This window comes from Artemia franciscana, chromosome 19 (genome assembly GCF_032884065.1).
Source record: "Artemia franciscana chromosome 19, ASM3288406v1, whole genome shotgun sequence".
Classification (NCBI taxonomy): domain Eukaryota; kingdom Metazoa; phylum Arthropoda; class Branchiopoda; order Anostraca; family Artemiidae; genus Artemia; species Artemia franciscana.
Window position 1 is genome coordinate 1,141,532 of NC_088881.1, and position 25,708 is coordinate 1,167,239.

General features: G+C 34.9%; 1 protein-coding gene across 3 annotated transcripts in view; it reads right to left on the reverse strand.

Annotated features, from left to right (window-relative positions):
• Positions 1 to 25,708, reverse strand: part of LOC136039147 (cytohesin-1-like) — a 168,004-nt gene that overhangs the window by 65,250 nt on the left and 77,046 nt on the right. For 2 of the 3 annotated variants that reach the window (XM_065722635.1, XM_065722634.1), the window contains exon 2: positions 21,304 to 21,377. In XM_065722635.1, coding sequence (XP_065578707.1) covers positions 21,304 to 21,377 — 74 coding nt within the window. Of the gene's footprint in view, positions 1 to 3,561; positions 4,069 to 21,303; positions 21,378 to 25,708 lie in introns of those variants that run through there. The other variant, XM_065722632.1, reaches the window with a different exon arrangement.

Sequence of the window (25,708 nt, forward strand, 5' to 3'; positions counted from 1 at the left end):
TTACGAACATATCGGTAAGCAGGATTTTCTTCAATTTTTTATTATTCAAAATTTAGGGGGCATTTTTTTAACGAAAATTCAAAAAAACTGTATTCTTATACATCTAGGGGGGGGGGGGCAATTGCCCACTGCTTCCACCTCCAAATTGGCAACCAAGTTTCGAGCGTTCACTAACGTGTCCCAATGACCTTGAATTTTTCTGAGATAAATTATCCAAATTAAACATATGTAGTAAAAGAAAGTAACTTAATAAAAACAGGTTATTCCTCTCTTTAATTGTCAAGGAGTCTGGTAATCCCTAGGATACATCCGGACTGATGCTGTCTCCACAGAAACGGCAAATATTGGATAAGTAATGCTTCAACTACTGAAATAAAATCTCCATTAACTTTATGACGTCAATAAAGATTAGGTGAGGCAATGAAGAAAGAAAGCAAAAGAACAGAAAAAGTAATGATAAGAATTTGTAAAGAAGGCGGGAAAGAATTGGTAGATTTGAGATTAAATAATTACAAATTCTAACAAGTGCTTACGGCCAGGGTTACGACGTCTCTGGCGATTTAGCACTATTTCTAGTGATTTTTTTTACTGCCTAAACAAGAAAATCACTAAATCAGCACATAAATCACTAGATTTGCATACAATCATTAAATCAACCAAAAAATCACTAAAGTATAGTGATTTTCTTCACCGGGTGGCAACCCTACTTGCGGCTCATACCAGGCAGGTACACAGGGGAGAATTCCAGGTTCACCTACTGGGGGAGGTGAGGAGGGTGTTGTTGCAACTGTTTCCATTTATATGTTGAAACATTCCTTTTTTGTGTGTTCATTAAAACATTAAAAACAAGTATCGCCCCCTAGATTTTGAAAATACCTCTCTTTGTATCTTCATGAGAGGCAGAGATTCACAGGAAGGAAAAAATATATTAATTACATTATAATATATAAAAAATGATATAAATAGTCATAGAATCAAGATTATAGAGAAAGGGTAGACAATGAGATTCCTCTCTCCTCTCTGCGTATGCGCCTCTACAGCCCTCCTAAAATGAATTTTATACTTTTTACAATCATCAGATGGCTTTATGAACTAACCTAACATTAAATTAAATAGGGTACTTGTGTATAATTCAGAACACACTCAATAAGTGAAGTTAGGTTCTTTCGTGAAACAAGCTACTATGCAGGTACATTTTATGAGAAAATCCGGTTTCATAGCCACAAAGACAAAACTCAATTTAGTTTGCTACGCATAGTGATAGAAGATAGTGTCTGAACATGGATTTTGAAATGAAGATTTGGGATTTGTCAAAGACTGAAAAAGAGGCAATTATATTTTTCCAGGATAAGGGGTTGTTGCCTACAACAAAACAGAGCGTCAATGGACACAACATGAATTTATACTCTTACGAGAAGGAACATTTAGTTTAGGTTTACCTCATTAAAATGTACCTGCATCATACTTTGTTTCACGAAAGAACCTAACTTCACTTATTGAGTGTGTTCTAAATAATACACAAGTACCTTAAATACAAATATTAATTTCATAGAATGATCAGTAAATATTTAATTTCCATGACTTAGCAAGGAAGAGGATGAATATAATTATTCCATACATCTTTTTATGCTCTTTTCAAATCTACAAATCGCTTCCATTGCAAATTCCAACCTGGCTGCTTAAAAGGGACCTACAAGATGGCTTATCTTCGTCATCACACAAGAAACACAAGCAACACAAGAAATAGGTTAAAAACATAGTATTTGTTCATGAATCAATTGTTAAAAGTAACATTCCAAACAGAGGTGCCATTTGGACCAAATCTTGGGGTGGGCATAAACTCCATATTGGCCACCACCACCCCCCCCCGACTCACTTCGTGTCGCGTAATCATCTAGGAAATTGGCATTTGACAGAACTCGAGATTTTTATTATGTATCTTACCTACTTTCAAAGTGTACAATAATTAATAGCAAATAGCGTAATTACCCCAAGGGTCGTCAAGTACTTATGCTCTTTGGTTAATAGGCGTACAGTAATTTCAAACCAATTGGACAGAATGGTTTATGTTGGACATAATGGATTATTATGGCCGGCAAAGGGCCCTTTGTGGTGGAAGCTTGGGCCCCCCTGGAAAATCTGGAGTGGGCATTTGCCCACCCCTGACCCCCCGAGATGGCGCCTCTGATTCCAAATGCATAATATATATCCAAAAGAAAATAAATCCAAAACACGCATTGATGTCTATATAAAAGGGCGCGTTTTCTGAGCGGTAGTAACATTACGATAGCGAACAGAAGATGGGGCAGAAGAACGTTTGTAATTTCAAAACTAGAATTATATTTACCCCATTCTTTAGCACCAAGTTCTTAGATATTTCTGCACAGATTACCGTTCTTTGGTTCGTCATTGTTCTGAGACCTTACTGATGTTAGCAAAAGTGCAAAAAACACGATTTTTCTGTCAAATAGAACAATGATGAGAGAACTCTGATGACATACTCATCATTGTTCTCAGGTCGCTGATCAGAGCGGAATGATGAAAGAAGTTGGCATAAGAACGACATAAGAAGTAAGATCTTAGTTATATGATTTCCCTGAAATTGTTTTCTGTCAAAAGATTAAGATCTTAGCAAAATAATGAGCAAAAAAAAACGACCTTAGTGTTAAGTTTATCGGATTAGATAGTAATAAATCAATACCTTGGAATTGATTATTTTAAAATAAGTATGGTTGAATTGTAAGGTTTAACGGAACAACCTGATGGCAAAAATTATGAACAAGATGCCACACCTTCACGGCCCCATTTAAGAGCTCAAAATAGAATTTGCAATATACCTGACTAGTACTATATTTCGAAAGAACAGAAAAAGACGCACCCAGTGATGTGCTCATCCTCTGCCTAGCTAAATAAAGGAAAAAAAAAAAAAAGAATCGGTTATGATTTGGTTATTTTCAGCGAGAAAAACAACGATGCAGCTAAATTTTAATTGAATATTTAATGCATGGAGGTTATTAGGAGTTAGGGTAAAATTCCAGTTAATTGACTTCTTGCTATCTCAAAAAGGGTTTAGGTTAGGAAAATGAAACTTTCAGGGATAGGTCTACAGACTAAAGTATGTCCCGGGAAGGTATTTTAAAGTACCCACCTCCACTCCTTATCCCTATAGAGGGCCCTGAAATTTGCCTACATGACAGGTCTATAGGCTACCTATTGAAATTTTGGCAAAACAACATTTTACCTTATTTTTCAGTTACTAGTTGCTTTTTCTCTGCCTTTAGTTCTGGAAGTTAGGTTAAACAGTTAATATGATGCGTTTCGATCGGCCTGCTTTCATAATTCTTTGACGCAGTTTCCATAATTGTGTTTCTAAAGTATTATATTATCATTATGTTTTGGTATATTTCATTAGGATAAACCTAACTTCACTTTTTGGGTGGTTTTCATTTTAGATACAAGTGCCCAAATTATATATAGATAAACAGTCAAACAAAGAATTGATTTTCAACGTAGACGGATATACCTATCTAAGAGCAACTACATACAAATTAGGGAACTTACCACACGGGAAAATGCCTCAATAGTTGAATCACAATCATCAATAACATAGACATCCGGATACCACCTCGCACTCCCCTTGTCCAGATCCCTTCGTAAAATTGGTTCTGACCTTTTCTTCCTATTCCGTCGCCTATCAAACGTACCATAGACATCTGTCACAAAATTATCAGATCGAACACTCACTAATGATTTTGATGATAATTTCCTACACGATTGTAACGATGGACATCCACTTAACTCTCCACTTTCATTTGTATTTATATCCGTACTTGATTTGAATAATTTTCGTTTTAGGGTTCCAAATAAACCTTTCTTTAAGTCAGGTCTGTCACACACATCTAAGTTATTCATTGGAGAACTTCTAGGGAACTAACCTTTTTTCCAATGGGAAATTGTCAAGAGGTGCGCCTTATAATCACCTCCACAATTAATCATGCAAAAGTCACAGAAAATAAAACAGAAGCATGTGCAGATCTACCCGACCAACCCGGAATGAACCTTAAACGTAAACTGAGCGTTTCGTCAGAACAATAAGACTCTTAGCTTATCAGGAAAAACCAAAGTGACCGACACATGACGTGTTTTTTTCCGATAAAATAGACACAGGATGCAATTAAACCATACAGAAAAATATTTTATCTGTTCTAATGGTAGTGATAAGGAACATATTTGTGACATCCAAATCATAACTGCGCAGTGGTGTATACAGAAGAAAATTCTAGGGTGAGGGGGGCTTTGACCGCTCAAAAGGGGTAGAAATAATAGCTTTTATAATTTTCATTTTATTAAGAATTTCCAGAGAAAATGGATTGCTACCACGGGGGCTACTGCGGGGGCCCATATATAGAGATGGATTCCCAAAGATGCGGTTATAAAATATCGAAGAGGTGTATACTCCTCTAAAAAAACCTCAAATATTAAGATTTTTTCTAACTTCTACTCATTTTTACCATCATGTTCTCATAGATGTGATTTTGTAGATACTCTTAGGGTAGGAGGGGGTCTTAAAAGTCTTTCTTGTGAATAACCATAATCTAAGAAAGCGGTTTCTGGTCGAATGATTCATCATTCCTATAAGTACCTGTAGCAATCCACACCGTTTCTCCATTAGAATGCCAGGGCGTCAATAGGGGGGGGGGATTCTCCCTCCCAAGATTTTTGGACCTCTAAACTTTCAAAAATACCTTTCTGAGGGGGATATTTTCAAGGAAAAATGACTTTTTTTGTATTTTCATTGAAAAATCGACCAAAACAATGAAATCGTTCCTCTAGGTTTACGAAAAAATACATTTTGTCCCAGACAAACCCACCCACATTTTTTTCAATTGAAACGAAGGGCGATAGCTAGCCCAAAATCGTGCTTATTGTCAATCCATCTGGGGCCAGACGAAAAGTAAGTCGCACTCAAACGACGTGTCGCGAGGCCAACTTCATTAAACGAAGTTGGAACTTCGTGGAAGGAATAAAGAGTGATACTTCGAATATATCTGGAAAGAGCGCGCTAAAATTTACTGGCTTCATGTGGTTTGGAGTTGAAATACCAATACCATTAAATAAAACCCGCCAACAGAGATGGATTCCCAAATATATGGTTACAAAATATCCAAGAAGAGGACTGTGTATACAGTTACGGTGTATACGGTACGGTGTACGGTTTATGTGCGGTGTATGCACAGTGTATTACGGTGTATACAGTGTGTATACGGTTACAAAATGCCCAAGAAGAGGACTGTGTACACAGTTACGGTGAATACGGTACGGTGTACGGTTTATGTAGCCTACGGTGTATTACGCTGTATACAGTGTGTATACGGTTACAAAATGTCCAAGAAGAGGACTGTGTATACAGTTACGGTGTATACTGCACGGTGTACGGTGTATGTACGGTTTATACAGTTACAAAATGCCCAAGAAGAGGACTGTGTATACAGTTACGGTGAATACGGTACGGTGTACGGTTTATGTAGCCTACGCTGTATTACGGTGTATACAGTGTGTATACGGTTACAAAATGTCCAAGAAGAGGACTGTGTATACAGTTACGGTGTATACGGCACGGTGTACGGTGTATGTACGGTGTATACAGTGTGTATACGGTTACAAAATGTCCAAGGAGAGGACTGTCTATATTCCTCCAGAAAAGACCTTTAAAGTCTCAAATATAAAGATGTTTACTCACTTCTCATTTTACCAACATATTCTCATAGAAGGGGTCTAACACCTCCTCCTAGAACAGAAGGTGGGGGGGGGGTCTTATCGTCTTTCTTGTGAATAACCATTTTCTATGAAAGCGTTTTCCTGTCGAATGATTCATTATTCCTAGCTGTAGCAATTCTCGCCGTTTCTGCGTTAGAGAGCAGGGGCATCGAAGAGTGAATTCCCCCTATATTTATTGCACCTCTATCCTTTGAGGAATACCTTTTTGAGGGGGACTTTTTCACCGAAAAAAAAAACTTTTTGGGTATTTCTTTCGAACAATTGAAAAAAGAAAGAAACCGCCCCTTTAGGTTAAAAAAAAAAAAAAAAAGTCTTAGACAAAGCGATCGACATTTTTATGAATTGACACAACTGTTAATAAGAATCAAAGGATGAAAGATGACTTACCTAACTCACTCTCCTTAAATGTAGGATAAGCAAGGACTCCACCAGATATTTAGCCCCAAGAATAAACCCGAAGAAACTAAAGCCGTTTTCAAACAGTATGGAGAATTGGTCATACACCGTTTCCATTTTGCGTTTTACGGACGAACGTAACTGAGCCAGTGAAGGGGCCGGACTATAAATTACTAGGATTGCCATGTGCATTTTTACAACAAGTTCTTTCAAATTCTCCCATTAAAAATTCTCTATCTCACAGCGTTCAAATCAAAATTCCCTATTCTTCGATAAATATTTAAGGTCAGCTTCTTTCTCGCGTTTTCATTAATAGATTAGCTTTCGATGATGCCCCTGATAGCCCAAACAGAAACAGGGATTAAGAGTGAAAACTAGGGCTAGTGACGACAAAATATCATAACACTAGCTTTCAACTTTTTTTGTGAGTATCATAATAATTTTAATCTCGAAAACACCTTTAATTCTTAATTAAACTACTTTCAAATATAGTCAAAAGTTCATTATGCATAATTTTACACTAAACTGAAGATTCTAGAGATTTTACGTCTTTTAAAAAAGTTAATTGCCCTAAACAACTGTAGAAATGTCTCTTCAGGGACTTTAAAATGTAAGGGAGGGTATATAAAACAAGGATATGCCCCCAGTGTCAGTTTAAAGTCAGCCGGCCAACTTTCAACAGAACAATTTTTTAAACAAATTATCCTAATTAGTTACTACTTGTAGAAGAATGTTAGCTTTAATAATATTTAAAAAATGTCATTTAACAGTTTTAATTATACTATTTTCTGTTGAATTTTCTATTACTTAATGAACTCACAAGACATTGCAGCAAAAGACTATTTTTATGTTTTTTGAGTATTTTTTATATTTTTTAGTTTTTCTTTCTCTTTTTTATCTTGCTGTATTCAACCGCTGATGATCCGACATTTTCCAGGTTTAACCAACTGAAAACCCACTTTTTTTTACAAAGTTTTGAAAAATCAATCTTCTCAGGTTTCCAATGCATAATTACTACTACCATTACTAACAACTCACTGCAGCACCAAGCTACCTGGGGCCAACACAGCTACACACGCTTCACCTCCAACCCAATCCTTTCAAGCCCACTACTCTTTCCCCATCCCAAGAAGTTTTAATATCCTTTAAATCCTTCTTTAGGATCTCTTGGAGATGAGTTGCTTTTCGTTTGACCCTAGATAGACGGCCGAAAAGGACTATCTCAGGCAATACGTTATTCTTTGTCCACAAAACGTGTCCTAGCCATCTAAATCTTTCTCTCATTATGGCCCTACAAAGTGAAATAGAACCATGTTTGACCCTAGATAGACGGTCGAAAAGGACGATTTCTGGAAATCCGTTATTCTTTGTCCAAAAAACCTATCCTAGCCATCTCAATTTTTCTCTCATTACGGCCCTACAAAGTGGAATAAAACCATGTTTGACCCTAGATAGACGGCCGAAAAGGACGATCTCTGGCAATCCGTTATTCTTTGTCCACAAAACGTGTCCTAGCCATCTCAATCTTTCTCTCATTATGGCCCTACAAAGCGGGATAGAACCATGTTTGACCCTAAATAGACGGCCGAAAAGAACGATCTCTGGCAATCCGTTATTCTTTGTCCACAAAACATAACCTAGCCATCTCAATCTTTCTCTCATTTATGGCCCTACAAAGTGGAATAGAACCATGTTTCTTGTAGAGCTCTCTCTCTCTCTCTCTCTCTCTCTCTCTCTCTCTCTCTCTCTCTCTCTCCTCTCTCTCTCTCTCTCTCTCTCTCTCTCTCTCTCTCTCTCTCTCTCTCTCTCTCTCTCTCTCTCTCTCCTCTCTCTCTCTCTCTCTCTCTCTCTCTCTCTCTCTCTCTCTCTCTCTCTCTCTCGCTTATCCAAGAAGAAGGGTGAATGATTAGGAATTGATGTAGATTAGCAATCCTTTGGGCAAGGCCGTATCCAGGAAAGGGATTAGGGGGTTTGAACCTTCCACTGACATGTTTTTCCGACCCGTAAAAATGTAATAAAAATGAATACCAACAAATTGTTGATGTTTTTTGTATCCCCCAAAAGAAAAAAAATCGTGGAGACGTTCTTGCCTTTTGGTCAGTATAAACACATACAGTAACGCAACCACTTATCTTTTTAATTGCCAATTTTTGGAATATACTTTGACCGAGCACTTTATTTAGCGCAAGTCACATTTATGAAATGCACCAATTCGAAACTTTAGATCGAAATCCAAAATAATTCAATCTAATGCTTCCTACTCCAACTACTTCCCTTTAAGGCACTAGTGCTGTTGTGTGCCATTTTGAAACAGAATTGAAGTGATCGGAACCGACAGATCGAAGTGGTCGTCGAACTTAATTTCAAAGTCCATTCGTGCCGGGCAAGACAGTTCATCGTCTAGTTCCCGCCGAAAGTACTAGTGCTGTTGTGTGCCATTTTGAAACAGAATTGAAGTGATCGGAACCGACAGATCGAAGTGGTCGTCGAACTTAATTTCAAAGTCCATTCGTGCCGGGCAAGACAGTTCATCGTCTAGTTCCCGCCGAAAGTACTAGTGCTGTTGTGTGCCATTTTGAAACAGAATTGAAGTGATCGGAACCGACAGATCGAAGTGGTCGTCGAACTTAATTTCAAAGTCCATTCGCGCCGGGCAAGACAGTTCATCGTCTAGTTCCCGCCGAAAGTATTAGTGCTGTTGTGTGCCATTTTGAAACAGAATTGAAGTGATCGGAACCGACAGATCGAAGTGGTCGTCGAACTTAATTTCAAAGTCCATTCGTGCCAGGCAAGACAGTTCATCGTCTAGTTCCCGCCGAAAGTACGTAAGTAAGTATATTTATTCATATCTATTTATATAATAATTGCCTGTTTATTTATAACATATTATATATATATATATATATATATATATATATATATATATATATATATATATATATATATATATATATATATATATATATATATATATATATATATATATATATATATATATATATATATATATATATATATATATATATATATATATATGTATATATATTTGTTTTGCGGTCAGGAGTGAACTTAGATCCCTAGTTCTTTAATTATGGCAGAAAGTGGAAGAGTGCAAAACCTCCTGTATTTTCTTCGAATGGGCGTAATTTTATAGAAATATGATAATCAAAATAGTAGGAATTTGACACCATAATGATGTAATTCTGTTTTCCTTTTTTTAAGAATGCGTGTGTGGGATGGAATTTTTTATAGATAACTACTATAGTTCTTGACTACACTCGATCGTAAATAACTTCTGCATTATGCTATTCACAGGATAGTTCCCGAAGATTAGATTTGTGCTGTGTTTTTATAGAATAAAAAAGAACAAAGTATAAAGAAGAGTTCATAAGAAGAGAGAAATATAAAGAAGGTATACATAAGAAAAGTATAAAGATATACATAAGAAAAGTATAAAGAATAGTTCTATAAAGAAGAGAGAAAAACAGTACACCGTCATTGTGTTTTGAATATTCGTGATAGAAAAAAGAAAAAAAAAAATCTTAGGTCACGCGATCCAGCAATCTCTCAATGAAGAAATCACTGACAGGGAAAAAAACACGTATCTACGCTTCTTTTTTTTATATAAAAATGACTTTTATATATAAATGACGACTTCGATATACGTTATCTGGTCCAAGAATTAATGTTACGGTTACCAAAGCCCATCATAACGCAATCAGATTCAGAAACACTCGGATCTTGGATATACCTTATCTAGTTTCAGTTTCGTTTAGTCTTTTACTGTCCTTATAATAGCCTATTCCTCGAATTCTCAAAATGGCCGTTGTTTTCAAGAAGAATCACATATATTTTTGAAAAATAGCTGGGAAACACCTGAGTAAATCCAGCTACCAATGTCACTGAAGCAGCGACCTGCCCGAGGCGGACAAAGCTGCGTTCTAAATGAACAAAAAAAGTGAGTTCAACCCACTTTAAATTTTTTAAAGTGAATATTTTGGCGAAAACAGCATGTGGGATGCAATAAAAAAAAAAAAAAAAAAAATCAATTTTACCATTTCTGGTTTAAAACGAACAAACACAAAGTAGAAACAATAGGGAAATCCTTTTCAAGACAGTGGAAATCAATTCAGTGGATATTTCGGCCTTATGTCCAAAAGCCATCGATTGTATGTTAGAGGACACTATCAGACATAGACAGGACCGCGCTCAGTAGCCGTTACTTGGCCGAGTTTTTTTAGTGGCCTCAATTCATTGTGCATGCGAGTAAATTCTTATTATTCCTCGATTAAATTACTGTCATTAGTAAGTACATAGCTTTTTGTAATAGTAAATTAGACAGAGATAACTATGGGAAAGCAAATATATTTTTCTTTTGAGAAACGCAGTTTGAATAGCTTTTATCCCTGGAAAGTTCAATAAAGCATATGCGTTTACTATACAATTTTAAATACTAATCATAATGATAGAAAGGGTAGGCTATTAGCTAATTCTTTTTGACACAAAAGCTTGCATCTGGAACAGCTTTAGCGTAATGCCTATAGGTAATCAGAATCAAACTAAGATCCATTTTATATGATTTAATTTCTAACATAGTCACTAGATGCCTTTTAAGAAGATTCTTTGCTAAAAAATAATTAGTATTAACAATAAAATAACAATAAATAAATCTGATTGTTACTTATTTTTATTAATTATTATTTTTCGGTATTAATGTTTCTTCTATCATTATTTTATTATAGTTTCTATTATTGTTATTGTTATAATTATTTTATCAATTATAGATTTTCGTCAGCATTAACATGTTTAACCGCAAAAAAATAAGTAAAACTAATTAGTTTAAACTTGACAACGTTTTCGTCAGTAAAAATTCAAATATTACCAATCTGTTGATCCCCAAAAGCAGCTACGCCTTTAAAGAAAATCTACATCTTCTTAAGCTGTCTGATACCACTGATTTTTACTGATTTTTTGACCACGCTTCTTTTTTTCAAATTTCGAGCCAGTTACTGCCAAAACTGCATAACTACATATTGAGGTCTATTTCATGAAAAATTCCCAATTTCTTCTAGGTTTTTAAGATATATTATGGCTCTTTGGGATATATAATGGCTTTTTAAGATATATTATCGCTCTTTACTACCAAAACTGCATAATTGCATATTGAGATCTATTTCATAAGAAATTCCCACTTTCTCCTAATTTTATAATATATATTATGGTTCGGTAAGTTTCCATTATACAAAATCCAAGAATCAGGTATCATTCCCACTGTCCTAGGTACTTGAAAAAGCGGACGCTGATAAAGATGAAAGGATGAAACGAAAAATGAAGCTAATTTGAATATTCAAGCCAAACTTAAAAAAAATTAAATTGCCAAAAATAAGAGCAAGGCTACCATCACTGCAATACCACCAAAGGCTCTTCATTTCAACATTAAAAATTACATAGGACTGAAACTTCTTTCTATATATCGGTATATTTGAAACATTTAATTTAGTTTTCTTATTTACTATGCAACGATTTTTTCTTTCAAATCCAGTTTATTCAAATGTATACAAAACCAACAGGCAAAAATAATTTCTTAGAAGTTCATTTGACAGTAGCTATGGGCCCATCATATTCCAAGGTATGCTGATGGATTCGTGCGTAAGGTATGGGCACAGAAGTGGTCAACACCAGTGGAAATCCGACCCTTCTTCCCCTTATCCCAAAGTTGCCAGTAAATTAAAGCCCTTTTGTAAGAAGTCGGAAAAGTTACGCCTCTGCAAATCTTTATTCTTATGTCCAATTGGCCCCAAGGTACTTGTCTTGTAAGCTTAAAGCCAAGTTTTTTTATACAGTTCAACAATTACAGCTCTATCGCAGCATTTCTTTTTCTAAGAATTTGGGGTAACAGTCACCCAACTGACACATTTCATTCGGGTTTCCCGGGAAACACGCTTTTAGGCATCCATAATAAGCAAACTTTAACAAGATACTTTTAACGTTGAAATATAGTGAAAATCGAATCTTGTTTCCAAACAATTAGCCTATATTTGTTTGAAAAGGAACAATAACAAAGAGATGCATTAGTGTCGGAAGTAAAAATAGTATTTAACCCAAATAGCTACTAAATGCGAAAATAACTATTACATCATCAACATTCTACAATAGAGCTATTAACGAGTAGCCTACTAATGATAGACATTAAATTAATGAAAAAAGATATTAAGTCCAATTCAAATTACTCGAGTTTCCACGCACATTAGTTTCTTATATTTTTGATTTATTTTTCTACTGAAGAAACTTTAAGTCTAACACGTGCCGTTTGGACGCTCTTTTACATTTGTGAGGTCCCTATGCAAAAAAAAGAAGAATTTCTGCGACGTTTATCTGTTAACTTTTGAGCCTTGTAAGCGACGATTTTTATAATATATAATATAGAGGGCTCTGAAAATCTACTTGTCTTAAAACTAAAAACAATTTTACATGTTATGTCAATGCACAGAGGGACATACTCTTCACGAGGATCTCCCTCATGAAATCCTAAATTTTACCGAATTTATGGGCGCTTCTTATTTAAACTACCAAATAGTTTTTTACTGTACTATTCTCCCCCCTCCAAAGAAAAATATTTCTGGTTGCATGTACGCAAATAAGAAGAGATGCCTTTCAAGGAGAGCAAAATGAATCCAAACAGAAAAAAGATTAGAAGAGCAAGACACATTGCATGAAAATTAAACTACAACTACTACTACTACTAACAACTCATTACAGCACCAAGCCGTCCGAAGCCAACACAGCAAAAAACACTCCTCCTCCATCCTAATCTATTCAAAGCATCCCTCTTTACAACCTCCCCGGAGGTTCCCATTTCCTTCAAAACTATCTTTATGACATCCTCCCATCCAAACCGCAGACGAACTGCTTTCCGTCTAGCCCTAGACGGTTGGTTAATAAGGACAATCTTTGGCAATCTGTCGTCCTTCATCCGCAGAACGAGCCCTAGCCACCTTAACCTATTTCTCATTATAGTCATAGAAAGCAGGATTGAACCACACGTTTCGTACAACCTACTGTTTGAAATACAGTAAGTCAGCCGAATACCCAGAACAATCCGTAGGTAATTTATCCGGAAAACATCAAGCAAGTCTTCATCCACTTTTCGGAGCACCCATACTTCAGACCACTGTCTTTACTGTAGCTTCCAATATTCTACTCTTGGTTTGCACACTTATATTCCTATTCTTCGAAACTTTTTTTTAACTGTGACAAAAACACCCTGAGCCTTAGCTATTCTACTTTTAACATCTTCGCTGCTTCCACCATCTTTACTAATAATACTACGAAGGTAAGTGAAGCTGTTCACCTAATCAATCCTTTCGTTTCCCAACGTCACCTTTTCATCTTCACTTAATCCTAGCCATAGTGACTTAGTCTTTTTAAGATTTATTTTCAAGCCTATTGTAGCACCTTGAACTCACAAAACCTCTTAAAGTTCATTCATTTTACTCACACTTTCATCTAGAATGCTTAAATCATCAGCGTAATCCAAGTCCAGGAGAGTTTTTCCTCTCCAATTTATTCCGTGGTCTCCCATTGCCTTTCCTGTGCTTCTTAAGACAAAGTCCATCAAAATGATCCATATAATGGGGGATAGAACACAACCCTGCTTAACTCCTGATTTAATAGGAAATCAGCTGCTGACCTCATTTCCTACCTTAACCGCAGCAATGTTATTCTCGTACATACAACTAATACCTTTAATGTATTTGTCTGGTATACCCTACAAGGATAAGACCTTTACTAAAGTTCTTCTATCAACAGAACCGAACGCTTGCTCATAATCTATAAAACTGAGGACCAAAGGTGTTCGATGACTCAGGCACTTCTGAATTATTAACCTAAGAGTGAAAATTTGGTAAACACATCCTCTACCTTTTATAAAATCACAATGTTCTCCTCTTAAAACTTTATCTACAGCATCTCTCAGTCTAAAAAGTATCATATTACTAAGGAATATGCTGCCTACAGAGACTAGACTAATGCCTCGACAACTATCACACTCATTCTTAACACCTTTCTTATACAGCGGTTTAATTAAGGTTTTCCTAAAATCGCTAAGTATTTCCCCTTTGTTCAAAAATCATATTCATAATCTTCATTAACTTTTTTCTAACCACAGAGCCGTCGTATTTAAGAAACTCATTTACCACACTATCAGCATCTGGAACTTTATTATTTCTTAATCCTTTTAGTACAGTCGCAAATTCTTCCTCACAAAACAAATCTTCCTTCACATCCAAGGTATCACAAACTTTTTCATTTTCCTCAATATCTTTTCCTGCAACTCTATCTCAGTTTAGCACATTTTCAAAATGTTCTGCTTATCTCTCTTTAACTCTTTCCTTATAACTAATTATGGCTCCGTTCTTATCTTTGATTGACTACTCCCTCTCAATTTATTAATAACCCAGTACAATATTTTATGATTATGCCATCTAGCTGCGTCTTCCAGATCCTCGGCAATTTTATCCATGGCTTCCACTTCACACCTGTATAATTCTCAGATAATTCTTGTACAGACCCCTTCTCCTCTCTATTGAACATAAAGCTTTTTCATTAATATTCCTATCTGCAGTCTTAATTTTCCTCCCTATAACACCACCAGGAGCTTCACAAACTGTTTTTCCAAAATTATTCCATCCATCTTCCATGTTGTCAAATTTTAAACTCTACAGTTTAGTATTCATCTGTTCCTGAATTGTTTCTCTCAAATTCTCATTCTGGAGTCTACCAACATCATGACTTCCTGGGAGGTAGTTACCCTTCCGAAATTTCAGCTTTAAATTAACCCTAGACAATACCAGATGGTGATCTTTACTTTTAGCGTCAATAACACTCCATATGCCCTACTATCTTGTATTGATCCTGCCATTCTTCAGTTTACAATAACATAATCAAAAAGGTTTGCTGCCTTACCATCACTTGAATACCATTTTAACTTATGGGCCATTTTATGACCAAACAACGTATTGGGTTATAACTAAACTGTTATGCCTACAAATTGCAACAGTGCGTTGCCATTATTATTTTCTTTTCCTACACCAAGTTTACTTAGACTAGGATACCATCTATCCCTATTTCTTCCGACCTGGGGGTTAAAATCTCCTAATAAAAACACCATATTTCTATCTGGGACCCAGTCTATTTGCTCCTGTAATTGTAAGTAAAATCCATCTGAGTCTAGATAGTCATATGACACATGAAATAAAGTAAGTACAAAGTCACATGAGTCACAAGAAAATTAAAGAAAATTGAAAAAAAATCTGAAATTACTTTCTTTTTTAGGGGAGGGGGTCCATTCTTTCTCTCTGAGTTCATTGCTCATGTTTCAAATTTTTTAGAACGCTCTGCATGGCTTGACTTACTTGACTTAATGCTCCTGCCGAAATGCTTCCGGCGTCGAGAGTGATGCTACATGGTTCCTCCATTTGGACCGGTCTCTTGCAAGGATGTGGACATCCTCCTGAATATTTGCCATGACTAAGAAGGCACCTGTCCTGTCCTTCCATCTGGTTGGGGAACGACCTCTTGGGCGTTTCCCGCCGTGCAGCAAGGGATCAAAGTAAAAATCGTTCGTGCGGGAGTGTCGGGGGGCATGCGAAGGAGATGTCCGTACCAGCGTAGTGTTCGTTGGGCGAGTTGGACTGAGAAGGGCGTTTGACCAACTAACGCCAGGAGGTTCTCGTTGCTAACAAAATCGTGCCAACGTAGTCCTTCAATGCGGCGAAGGTGTTTTGTTTGAGCTATATTTACGGTGCTAAGCACAGACCGAGTGGCTGGCCAAGTTTCGGCTCCGTAAAGAAGCACGGATCCCACCGAAGCATTGTATATGCGCATCTTGGTCCTACGGCTGATAGAAGGTTTCCTCCAAAGGGCATTTAGTCTTCCCACTACTGCTGAGGCTTTGGCAATTCGGTGCATTAGATCTTTAAGGATTGATCCGTCATTTGATAGGATAGAGCCAAGGTATGTAAATTCCTCAACAATCTCAGCTGTTTTGTCACCGACCATTAAGACTGGCGGGGGACGCGGCGAATTACGGGGTTCAGCAAACATCACTTTTGTCTTCTGCCAATTAATCGACGCCCAATCTTTAAGGCTTCATCAGCAAGGATTTGCAGGGCTTTAGTGAGCTTCGACGGTGAATCGGAGACAAGAGCAAGGTCATCAGCATAGTCAGCGTCTGAAAGTACTCTATCACCGTAATGCAACCCGAACTGGAGGTTTACTAACAAATTGCATTGAATTTTTCTGGCGTGTCGTTAAAATCCCTTTTGAACAGAAAGTCTTAAAATTAATTTCTCCTTCTTCTGAAAAGTTAACAATATTTGTATATGCACTATGTGTATACAATGTAGAGCATACAATATTTTGTCTTTTCGTACGTCTAATAACAAAATACAATTTATACGGCTGTATACATAGGATTTATGTTTAGTTTATAGAAAATAGTAAAAAAAAAAATTAATATTTATATATAATTCAAATTAGTTATAAATAAAGTTTACGGTAATCTAATTTTTGTACAAAAAAAAAATGATATAGGCTTATTACAAGACTATAACATCTTTAGTGACGATTGCAATTGTAGGGCAGGAATTTATTATAATACGGGTTTAAAAGAGTATTGTGAATAATATATCTAGAAACTAAAGTCAAGGGACTAGTAGATCGATAAGCACAGAAGCTCCTGCAACACGAGTATAAAACTAAAAATTTCTTTTATATGAGTTTTCATAGTTTCTATGCGTCAGTGCCATCTATGCATTTTTTATATTAATACAGATGGCATGATTGAGCAAGAAACTCACACGGGGATCAGTTAAAATGGTAGGAAATTCCTTGCAGTAGAGGTACATAAAAATGTAAAAAAGATACAATTCCCCTAGGCTAATTGAACATAATTAAAATATTAATGGCAAAAATCGGAGAGACTCGAAGCACCTTTTTACTGCTTGCTAAACAGTTATAAAATAGGAAATTATGAATTTCGATTCTAACATTTTTTTTTCAGATTCACCACATTTTATTTAAATATCTCGTGAATTTTTTGGAATAATCAACAAACTTTGAAATCTTTGGATGGATTAATTCATGAAAGGATCGATTATCATCAGTACTGTCCGAACCTCTACCTTTGAGGCTTGATTTTTTTCTCTCTTTTTTTAATAGAATATTATGTTCTAAGATATGCTTAAGAGATAAAATAATATCATCATTAAGGGAACTTGGTTTGCTGAATATTAATTCACCATACCATTTTTAGTTTAAGCCTCCATTCATTTTTATTTTTGAAACAGAATTATCTTTCAGACAATCGGATGTAACGTGAGGCAACTATAAAATAATTATAACTAACAATGCATATCTTGGAACCACTATGCTGGGGGCATTAACCATCCCCTAGATTTCGAAAACACCACTTTTGGGCAATTTAGCCCCCCTCCCCCCCCTAAAAATTCTCGTAAATTGGTTCCACTACTTATCCATGTAACTTATTCGAAATATAAGAGTTTTGAAAAGTCCTAGTAGATATTCAAAATGACAATTCTTAACTTTTCCTTTTTCAATTCTGCTTGGGGGGGATATAATTGGTCCTTTTTGAGGAGAATCTCAGAATTTTACTATCCAATTTTCTAGCTATTATTATTCAATATCATGTCTCTGCCTCAGCCCAAAACAGAGATGAGCATGGTCAGGGACACCTAAAATCTACTGATAATCTAGAAAGTTGGTATACTTCCACTGCCAATGGGAATTGTGAATTAATAATCAAGATTATGAACTCAACAACAACACTCGATGAAAAGACTGTTGATTTAGACTGAAAATATTACCCAATCGTAGGTTGAGTTTAAAAACTCTTTTGTTCAACAGTTTGCAATGCGACACTACAGTTTCTTAAAACCGTTTTATAAACTTGTCAGTTCCAGTGATAATAAGCATTATTTTGTGTCAGAATCTGGAAATGAAGACAAGAATAAGCATGCAACTGGCATATAAAAAGAATAGGGGGATCTCGTGTCTGCCCTCCTCCCAGAGCTTCCCTCAGTTTTGTTCTTTGCAGCATATCTTTTACAAACTCACCAAGGAGCCCATCATCCTTATATTGTCTGGAAATATAATATTACTAATATAAGAATTAAATAAGAAAATAAATAATTATTTTCATTCATATTATTTATGAAGGGACATAAATAGAGATCTCAGAAACGAACATGAACTCTAAAAGTAGGCTTTTGTGGCACGAGTTCATGACCCGGTCACAGCCAACAAACATTTAAGGGTCATAATAATTAGCAAAATAATTTTATTTCACTAACTCTTGTTGCCATGCAGTTTAAAAGCACATCGGAACCTTGTCTTTTTTTCAGCCACGGCTTCATAGTTGTGGTTGACCCCCTCCCACTCTCACCCCACCCTCTACAAATAAAAAAACTCTTTGGGGGGCTTAAAAATGCAACTTTTTGTGTATTTGTCTATTTATATTTAAGGTTAGATAAAATTTCCCCAAAAAATATCAAATAATGATATATCAAAATATAAAATAATAAGTTTGAAACTAATCCTACTTACAGTCAAGACCCTCAACCTTCAGAGGTTTCTAATATCAGTTAGCAATTGATCTATGAAGAATCTTAAGGGGTTTGGGAGGGGAAAGTGAATTTTTCCAAAGTTGTGATCTATCTATATTACTATTCAACAACACAAATGCATGCCAATTGTCAGGAAATTCGTTTTTGGTTGGTGTTTTTATTGAAAAATGCTCAGTGAAAAGATATTTTTTAAATCTTTCTCACACAACAACTTTAATTACATTTTATTTATTCATTAAACTTTTTGCATATTTATACAGACGAATTATTCTATACTATCAGACATCATATTAAACTGTGACGGACTTTTAAAATCTAAATTACATTCAATTTGATTGTCAATAGTATAAAATAATTTATGTGTATAAATATACAGAAAGGTTTTCAAACATATTAAAAATATAAACTGTATTTTTCTCACCCAGCGAAGATTGGCTCCCAGGTAACACAATTTAAACGTGACTTTAAGTCCCTTATCAGAAGCACAGGTACACAAAGAAAGAATCCCCCTGTTTTCGCTATGCCATCTGACAACAATAATCGTTGTCCAAAAGTCTACATGACTCAATTTTTTCAGGTAAAGTTTCCGATTTACTACCCAAATGCCATCTGTTTTAAAGAATTGCATAGAGGTGTCACTACCTTCAGTCAGAAATGTTAAGGGGGGTGGGAGGAGGAACGAATTTTCCCAATGATATGACCAATCTAGACCGTTTTTTCACACCAGGAGATGGTAGTATGCCATTTTTCAGAAAATATTATAGAGCCGTTTTCGAGAATTTTTATAACACAATTATTTATATAAAAAATTTATTGTAAAATTTATTATACAAAAAATTTATATACAATTATTGCTCGTTTAACATCCAAGGAGTTGCATCCTAGGTCTAATCAATTTTAACTGATATCTTTAATAGCTTTTGTTGTCGTTTTTATTCATTATATTTATTATAAGGGATTACTGTATTATAGACTTGCTGTTTATTATAGTATATACACATATATTTTTTATATACTTACTATATTATGGTATAATATATTACATAAACATGCATTGCATTAATCAAGAATAGAGTATGCTAAATTGGTTGCAAATTTTGTTTGACTTAATTCAGGGGTCCAGTCCCTGCTATTTACTAATGATTTTCTGTTGGTCCGCTGTGCTTATTTTCGTTATTGTATGCTTTTGCTCTATTTACCCGGATGGGTTAGGTTTGCAGTTTTTTTATAATCTTTCTTTTTTTCGTTATTTTTGCTTATTTTCCTTGTTAGTATTTTTGTTCCTTTTCCTTTCTTTGTTCCTTTTCCTAGCCTTTACCGTATGCTGTCGTATTATCTAGATTACTTTATTGGTTTTCCAGTTGGCTGAAATTAGCAATTGGCATACCCTATTTTAGATACCAATTAATTTCTTGATTACCAAAATTAACAAGCTGTAACCTTTTTATTTTTCCTTTTGTTCCTTTCCTTTTCCCGTATTTTGTTCATTTTTTGTCCATTTTTGTCTCAGTATGTTTTCCAAAACATACTGAAGTCCTCCGATTCTATCTTACGATCACCTCTACTTTCCCCTAAGAGGACGGAGAGTCATCTAATCATTTAGATACCCTGTTTCTAAAAGGTCCTTTTTGACTTTTGATTTTTTTTTATCTACAGTTATCAGTCTGAAGTTATCAGATAAGGACATCATTTTTTTTTACTTCAGGGCTCAACCACAACATAATCAGGCTCATTGTACAAAAGTTAGGTTTGCATTTTTTTATAATCTTTCACTTTTTCACTACTTTTGCAATTTCCTTGCTAGTATTTTTGTTCTTTCTCCTTCCTTTTTTTTCTTCTCTGCTATTTCTTACAATTTTGTACAGTAGGTAGAAAATGAATTATTATCCATTTTTACTATCTCTATAACGTTTATTAATATTAATGTTATCTTCTCTGTGAACGTTGTGAGAAGTGCGTTTTTTTTCTATCCACAATTTTTTTATTTTGTAAGACTAGTTTTCAAATAAATACTGATTTATAGCAAAAAAAAATTACGATTTTTCAAACCTTTAACATACTTTCCGAAAAATTTCTTTGCTTTTTTGGTAGCACTATTTTGAAACTTATCACCCCTTCCCCCGTGATATGTGTATTCTTTCTAAGATGTGCTTCTTAGACAGCTTATAATGATTGAAAACTAAAGGGCTAATCCAGTCGCAAAAGGAAACAAGCAAATTGGAAAAAGTTAATAATATATTTTCTGAAGACATTGACAAAAACACAACCTAAGTCAATATCTTGGCTATATTAGTTAAACATATCTTCAATAAAAAAAAAAAACACAAAAATAAAGAAGTCAGCAAGAAGCTAACCCCCCCCCCCCTAAAAGTCTCTGTTAAAATAACGCTGAACTTTCATTCAATATTCGCATGATGAAAAGGCAGTCGTTTTTTTATTACTTAAAAAAAAATGATAGTTAAACTCGAGGAAGAACAAGAAATACCTGTATTTCATTTAAGAGCTCTGATTTCCATCTTCTAATATCTTGAAGAAGTTTTTGTTCGGATGCCGTTAAATCTGAAAAAATAAAAAAATTTATGGATGAAAAAAAAACCTAACAAATATTATCACAATAACTTCTTTTTCAGTGAAAACCCAGAAGGCTCTGACAAAAAACGAGAGAGAGAAAGAAAGAGATTTTTAGATCCGGTAAAACAGGAACAGTTACAGTATGTTGCGAAATTAAGTTTTGGGAAGTGATGCTTATTATATTCTTTTAACTCAGGGATGGTCGTAGGGGGACCTCAGAGCACCCCACTCAAAATACAAAATTTTCCCGAATTTCTGGGCACTTCTAATTCATATCAACTGAAATAGTTATTTGACCAGAGTTTTTAATATCTTAGCTTTTTTACTGCTGATTAACGTATATATCTTTTCAGTCTATAATAATCCTTGAAGTGATTACTAAATCAAAATCAAGCCAGCAAAGGATAACGAAGCTAAAAGCCGGGAAGAAACAGAATGTTTCAAATCAAGTGGCCTATTGTGCTTGAAGTGGTGATTAAGGAAGTAATTAAACTCTCGCGTAACACGAAAAACTTGTATTTGTATATAAAATGCTGTGTTCTTTTCCTTAAATATGCAACGGTTTATGCTTTGTTTCTATATTGATATCCTGTTATTATTTTTTTTTTGAATGATTGCTCGAAATCCAAAATTTTCCCGAATTTCTATGCACTTCTTATCATATCAACTAAAATTGCTTCTAATACCGCCACTACCCCTGGAAAAAAACCGCAGGTGAATGTTTTAGCTATTAACTCACCCTTTTAAAACATAACTAAATTATGATGCTTACTAAGTATCAATGAAGCAATTTCCACTCTTTATATCTCTAAAAATAGCAAAACATAAAACCCACAGAAAGCAAGAGAACATAAATATTTTTATTATTAATTAATTTTTTTATTTTATTTTATTAGTAAAATAATTACTTAAATTTTTATTTAAAAAAAATTATAAACTTTTTATTTTATTAACCGAATACAATATAAGAAAATCTAATAGACGAGCAAAACAAACCTATTCTCAAAAAAAAAAATTCAAGGAAACAGAGTATCAGCGGAATTTCGCCGCGAGGAAAACGTATAAAAAAAATCATTCTCTTTTTCAGTATAATATATATTTTGAACTCAACCAAAAAAGGGAAATAACAAGCATAATAATATTATCTAAACCAATTTTTGAAGGATATCTGTTTAATTCCTTTAGCTATTAACTAATTCTTTAAAAAATAATATAAATCACAATGCTTAAAAGTACTGCTGCTACACAACGCGCTATCTATATTTTTATAAAAAATAAGCCTCAATAGATGGCTCTCGATGTACACAAGGAATTGTCAGAAAACCAACATTTTACTATCATTAATACTGTCTGTTATTGTCAAACTATTCTATTAGATTACCCAGGAGGTAAAAACAAACTTTGAACGTTCAAAACAAATTTCTGGAATGATGCATTTTTATAACTATTGACATAAAAATGACAACAAAAAAACTCAATTTCATACATTTATGTTAGGTGGAAAAAAAACGAAGATCTCATATAAATTGAGGCAATTTTTTCAGGGGGGTATAGGGGGAGTCAACGATTAAGGATTTTCATGGTCGGGCGGGACACGAAAAATTTAAGGAGTTCCTCACCACTCTCCCTGTGAGTAATGTGCTTATGAAGCTTCCCCCACTCCCTAGATTTCTGTAAAATGGCGCTACCGGATGGCATTTTCGGGTTATGGTAGACGAAGCCGAGGCATATACTTAGATATCCTGCGAAAACTGCTCGTTTTCAAGCATTCTTTCAAATTAGGAGATATGCACGTTCCCCTATATCCACACGAATAGGAATTGCTTCTGATTTCTCTACTGTGTCCCAAAGCTAATTTAAAAAGTACATGTATGATTTTCTGGTTCTCAAATAAAACGGCGCTTTCTCTAGATTCGAAATTAGAGCTCGATACAATTATCTAACTTTTAGGTTTTTCTTGGCATATTAAACTAAAAATCATATTCAAGACACAAATTTGAAGGTGTCAAAAATTAAAGTCTGAGATACCTGAACCCGCTTCTTACGTACTATAGCGACCACACCCGAGAAATGAAGCTATGCCTAATAAAATATACCAAAATATGATGAAAATATTATACTTTAGTAACAAAAATATGGAATTAACAACAGAGAATCATGGAAAACCAGCCACCCAGAACGCATTATGTTAAATACCGAACCAACTCTATACATTAAATATTTAATTAAAACAAGCCTACATTGTAGTTTATCTCACCCACGCTAATTATCTCTGAGTGTAGAGACACCGGTTATACAACAGATCAAGAACAACAGTGTGGTCGCTATAATACGTAAGTTTTATGTGTTATGAATTACGTTTTCCAACCTGGGCCAGATAAAGGGCGATTGGAATAATTAGGTCCAGTCGGGCCCCGCCTTTAAAAGGGCCCTACACTGCCATCAAATTGATTACTTTTTTAAATCATGAAATATTCTTGAATTCCAGTAAGCATTGCTACTGGAGAAATATATATATATATATATATATATATATATATATATATATATATATATATATATATATATATATATATATATATATATATATATATATATATATATATATATATATATATATATATATATATATATATATATCCATGTATATATGTTAAATTTGGATTTTACTTTAAAATCTATAATATAGAGGGGGCCCCGCAAAGAACTTCCAGTCGGGTCCCGTGCCTAGTAGATTCGGACTTGTTTCCGAGGGGTTCAAAACCCTTAGCCCCTCCCCTGAACACGGCTTTGTGTATAGTTGGTAATGCTGCCACCGAATGTCCCTCTTTTCAGAGATAATTACACAGGACATTCTAAACATCTAAAAGCTTCCATCCTATATACCGTTTTGTTTACACTAAAATTAAGACAGCCGGTCGGTAATCTTCTGAAGGCTTCTCAAAGAGACTTTGGATCTCTTGTTTAGCAATCGGCTTGACTTTACATCCTCTTCTCATAATAGACTCATTTCTTTTGAAAATGTCAACGGACAGCACCACCCATGGACTGAATGCAAAAAAATATTTTTCTCCTTAATTAAACTACAAGTGGACGCTAGGCAAACCGGATTCTAGTTAATGGGGTTGCCACAGGTAGTACACATTCGAGGAGTGAAGTTAGGTTAATCCTAATGATATATACCAAAATATGATTAAAGCATAATATTTTAGAAAAAAATTTGGGCTATATATTTGCACATTAGAGGGGGTGGGGTAGAGTATAGCGGGTCTGCATGCAAATATGTTAGCTACAATTATTCTGCATATTATGAAGGAAGAATTGCTTCATAAACATATGCCTAGCCACTGAAACCTACAAAATACGACAATTTTGGGGTTTTGAAAAAGGGAGTAGGTTGAAGTTGAAAATGATGAAGTCCCAAGGGCGTATCAATGGAGGGGGGTTTGAACCCCCCCCCCCGTAATGTCTGACAGACTTGTAAAATGTAACAAAAATGAACAAACAAATAACACATTTTTTAAAGTTTCTTTTTTGTAAAACCCCCGAAAAAATCTTTTTGTAACCCCTCCTCCGAAAAAATCCTGGATACGACCCTGTTGAGTCCTTTCATTAAAAATTCCAAATTGTATCGCTATATTGTGGCAAATTTAAAGACTTGCCTGTGAAACCAAGGATTTGGCAACCTTCAGCATTTCGCAGTTACTGCTATATTATTCTAAAGAAAAATCGATCATAGCTTACAACAGATTAAAGAATGAAAAAGGTAAATTTATGGGATCGAACTACCCTAAATACCATTACAATACCTTTAGTATCAGGGGTACTTATCCATATTTTATCAGCTATCTACATAAGGGTCACAGAATGAAATATCCCAAGAATTTCTACTTGAATAAACTCTTTCTAAATCCTAAAATATTGGAATTTATCCTTGTATAACAAAAGGGTATATTAAATTATAGATACTGTTATGAGGTACAACGGATCCTGTTTTAAAAGTTAAGTTCGAATAAGCAGGGGGAGACTGGGAAATCCCCTTTACAATTTTGATTTGAAGCAAAAGCCTACCATACACAAGTCTTGGAAAGTAAGGACAGTATTGGGGGAAAAGCGACAACGAACAGAGAAGTTTGACGAAAAATAAGGAAATGGTTGGGTATAAGAAACAAAAACAAGAACCATAAATAAATTACTGTGTACACGCCTTTATGGGCATATTTTCGTCATTAATATTTTTAGATAAGTTTAAGCAATACTTAGAAGCAGGGACGAGTGAAGAGTGTCTTTTATGACAGCGACGTCAATTAGAAAAGATT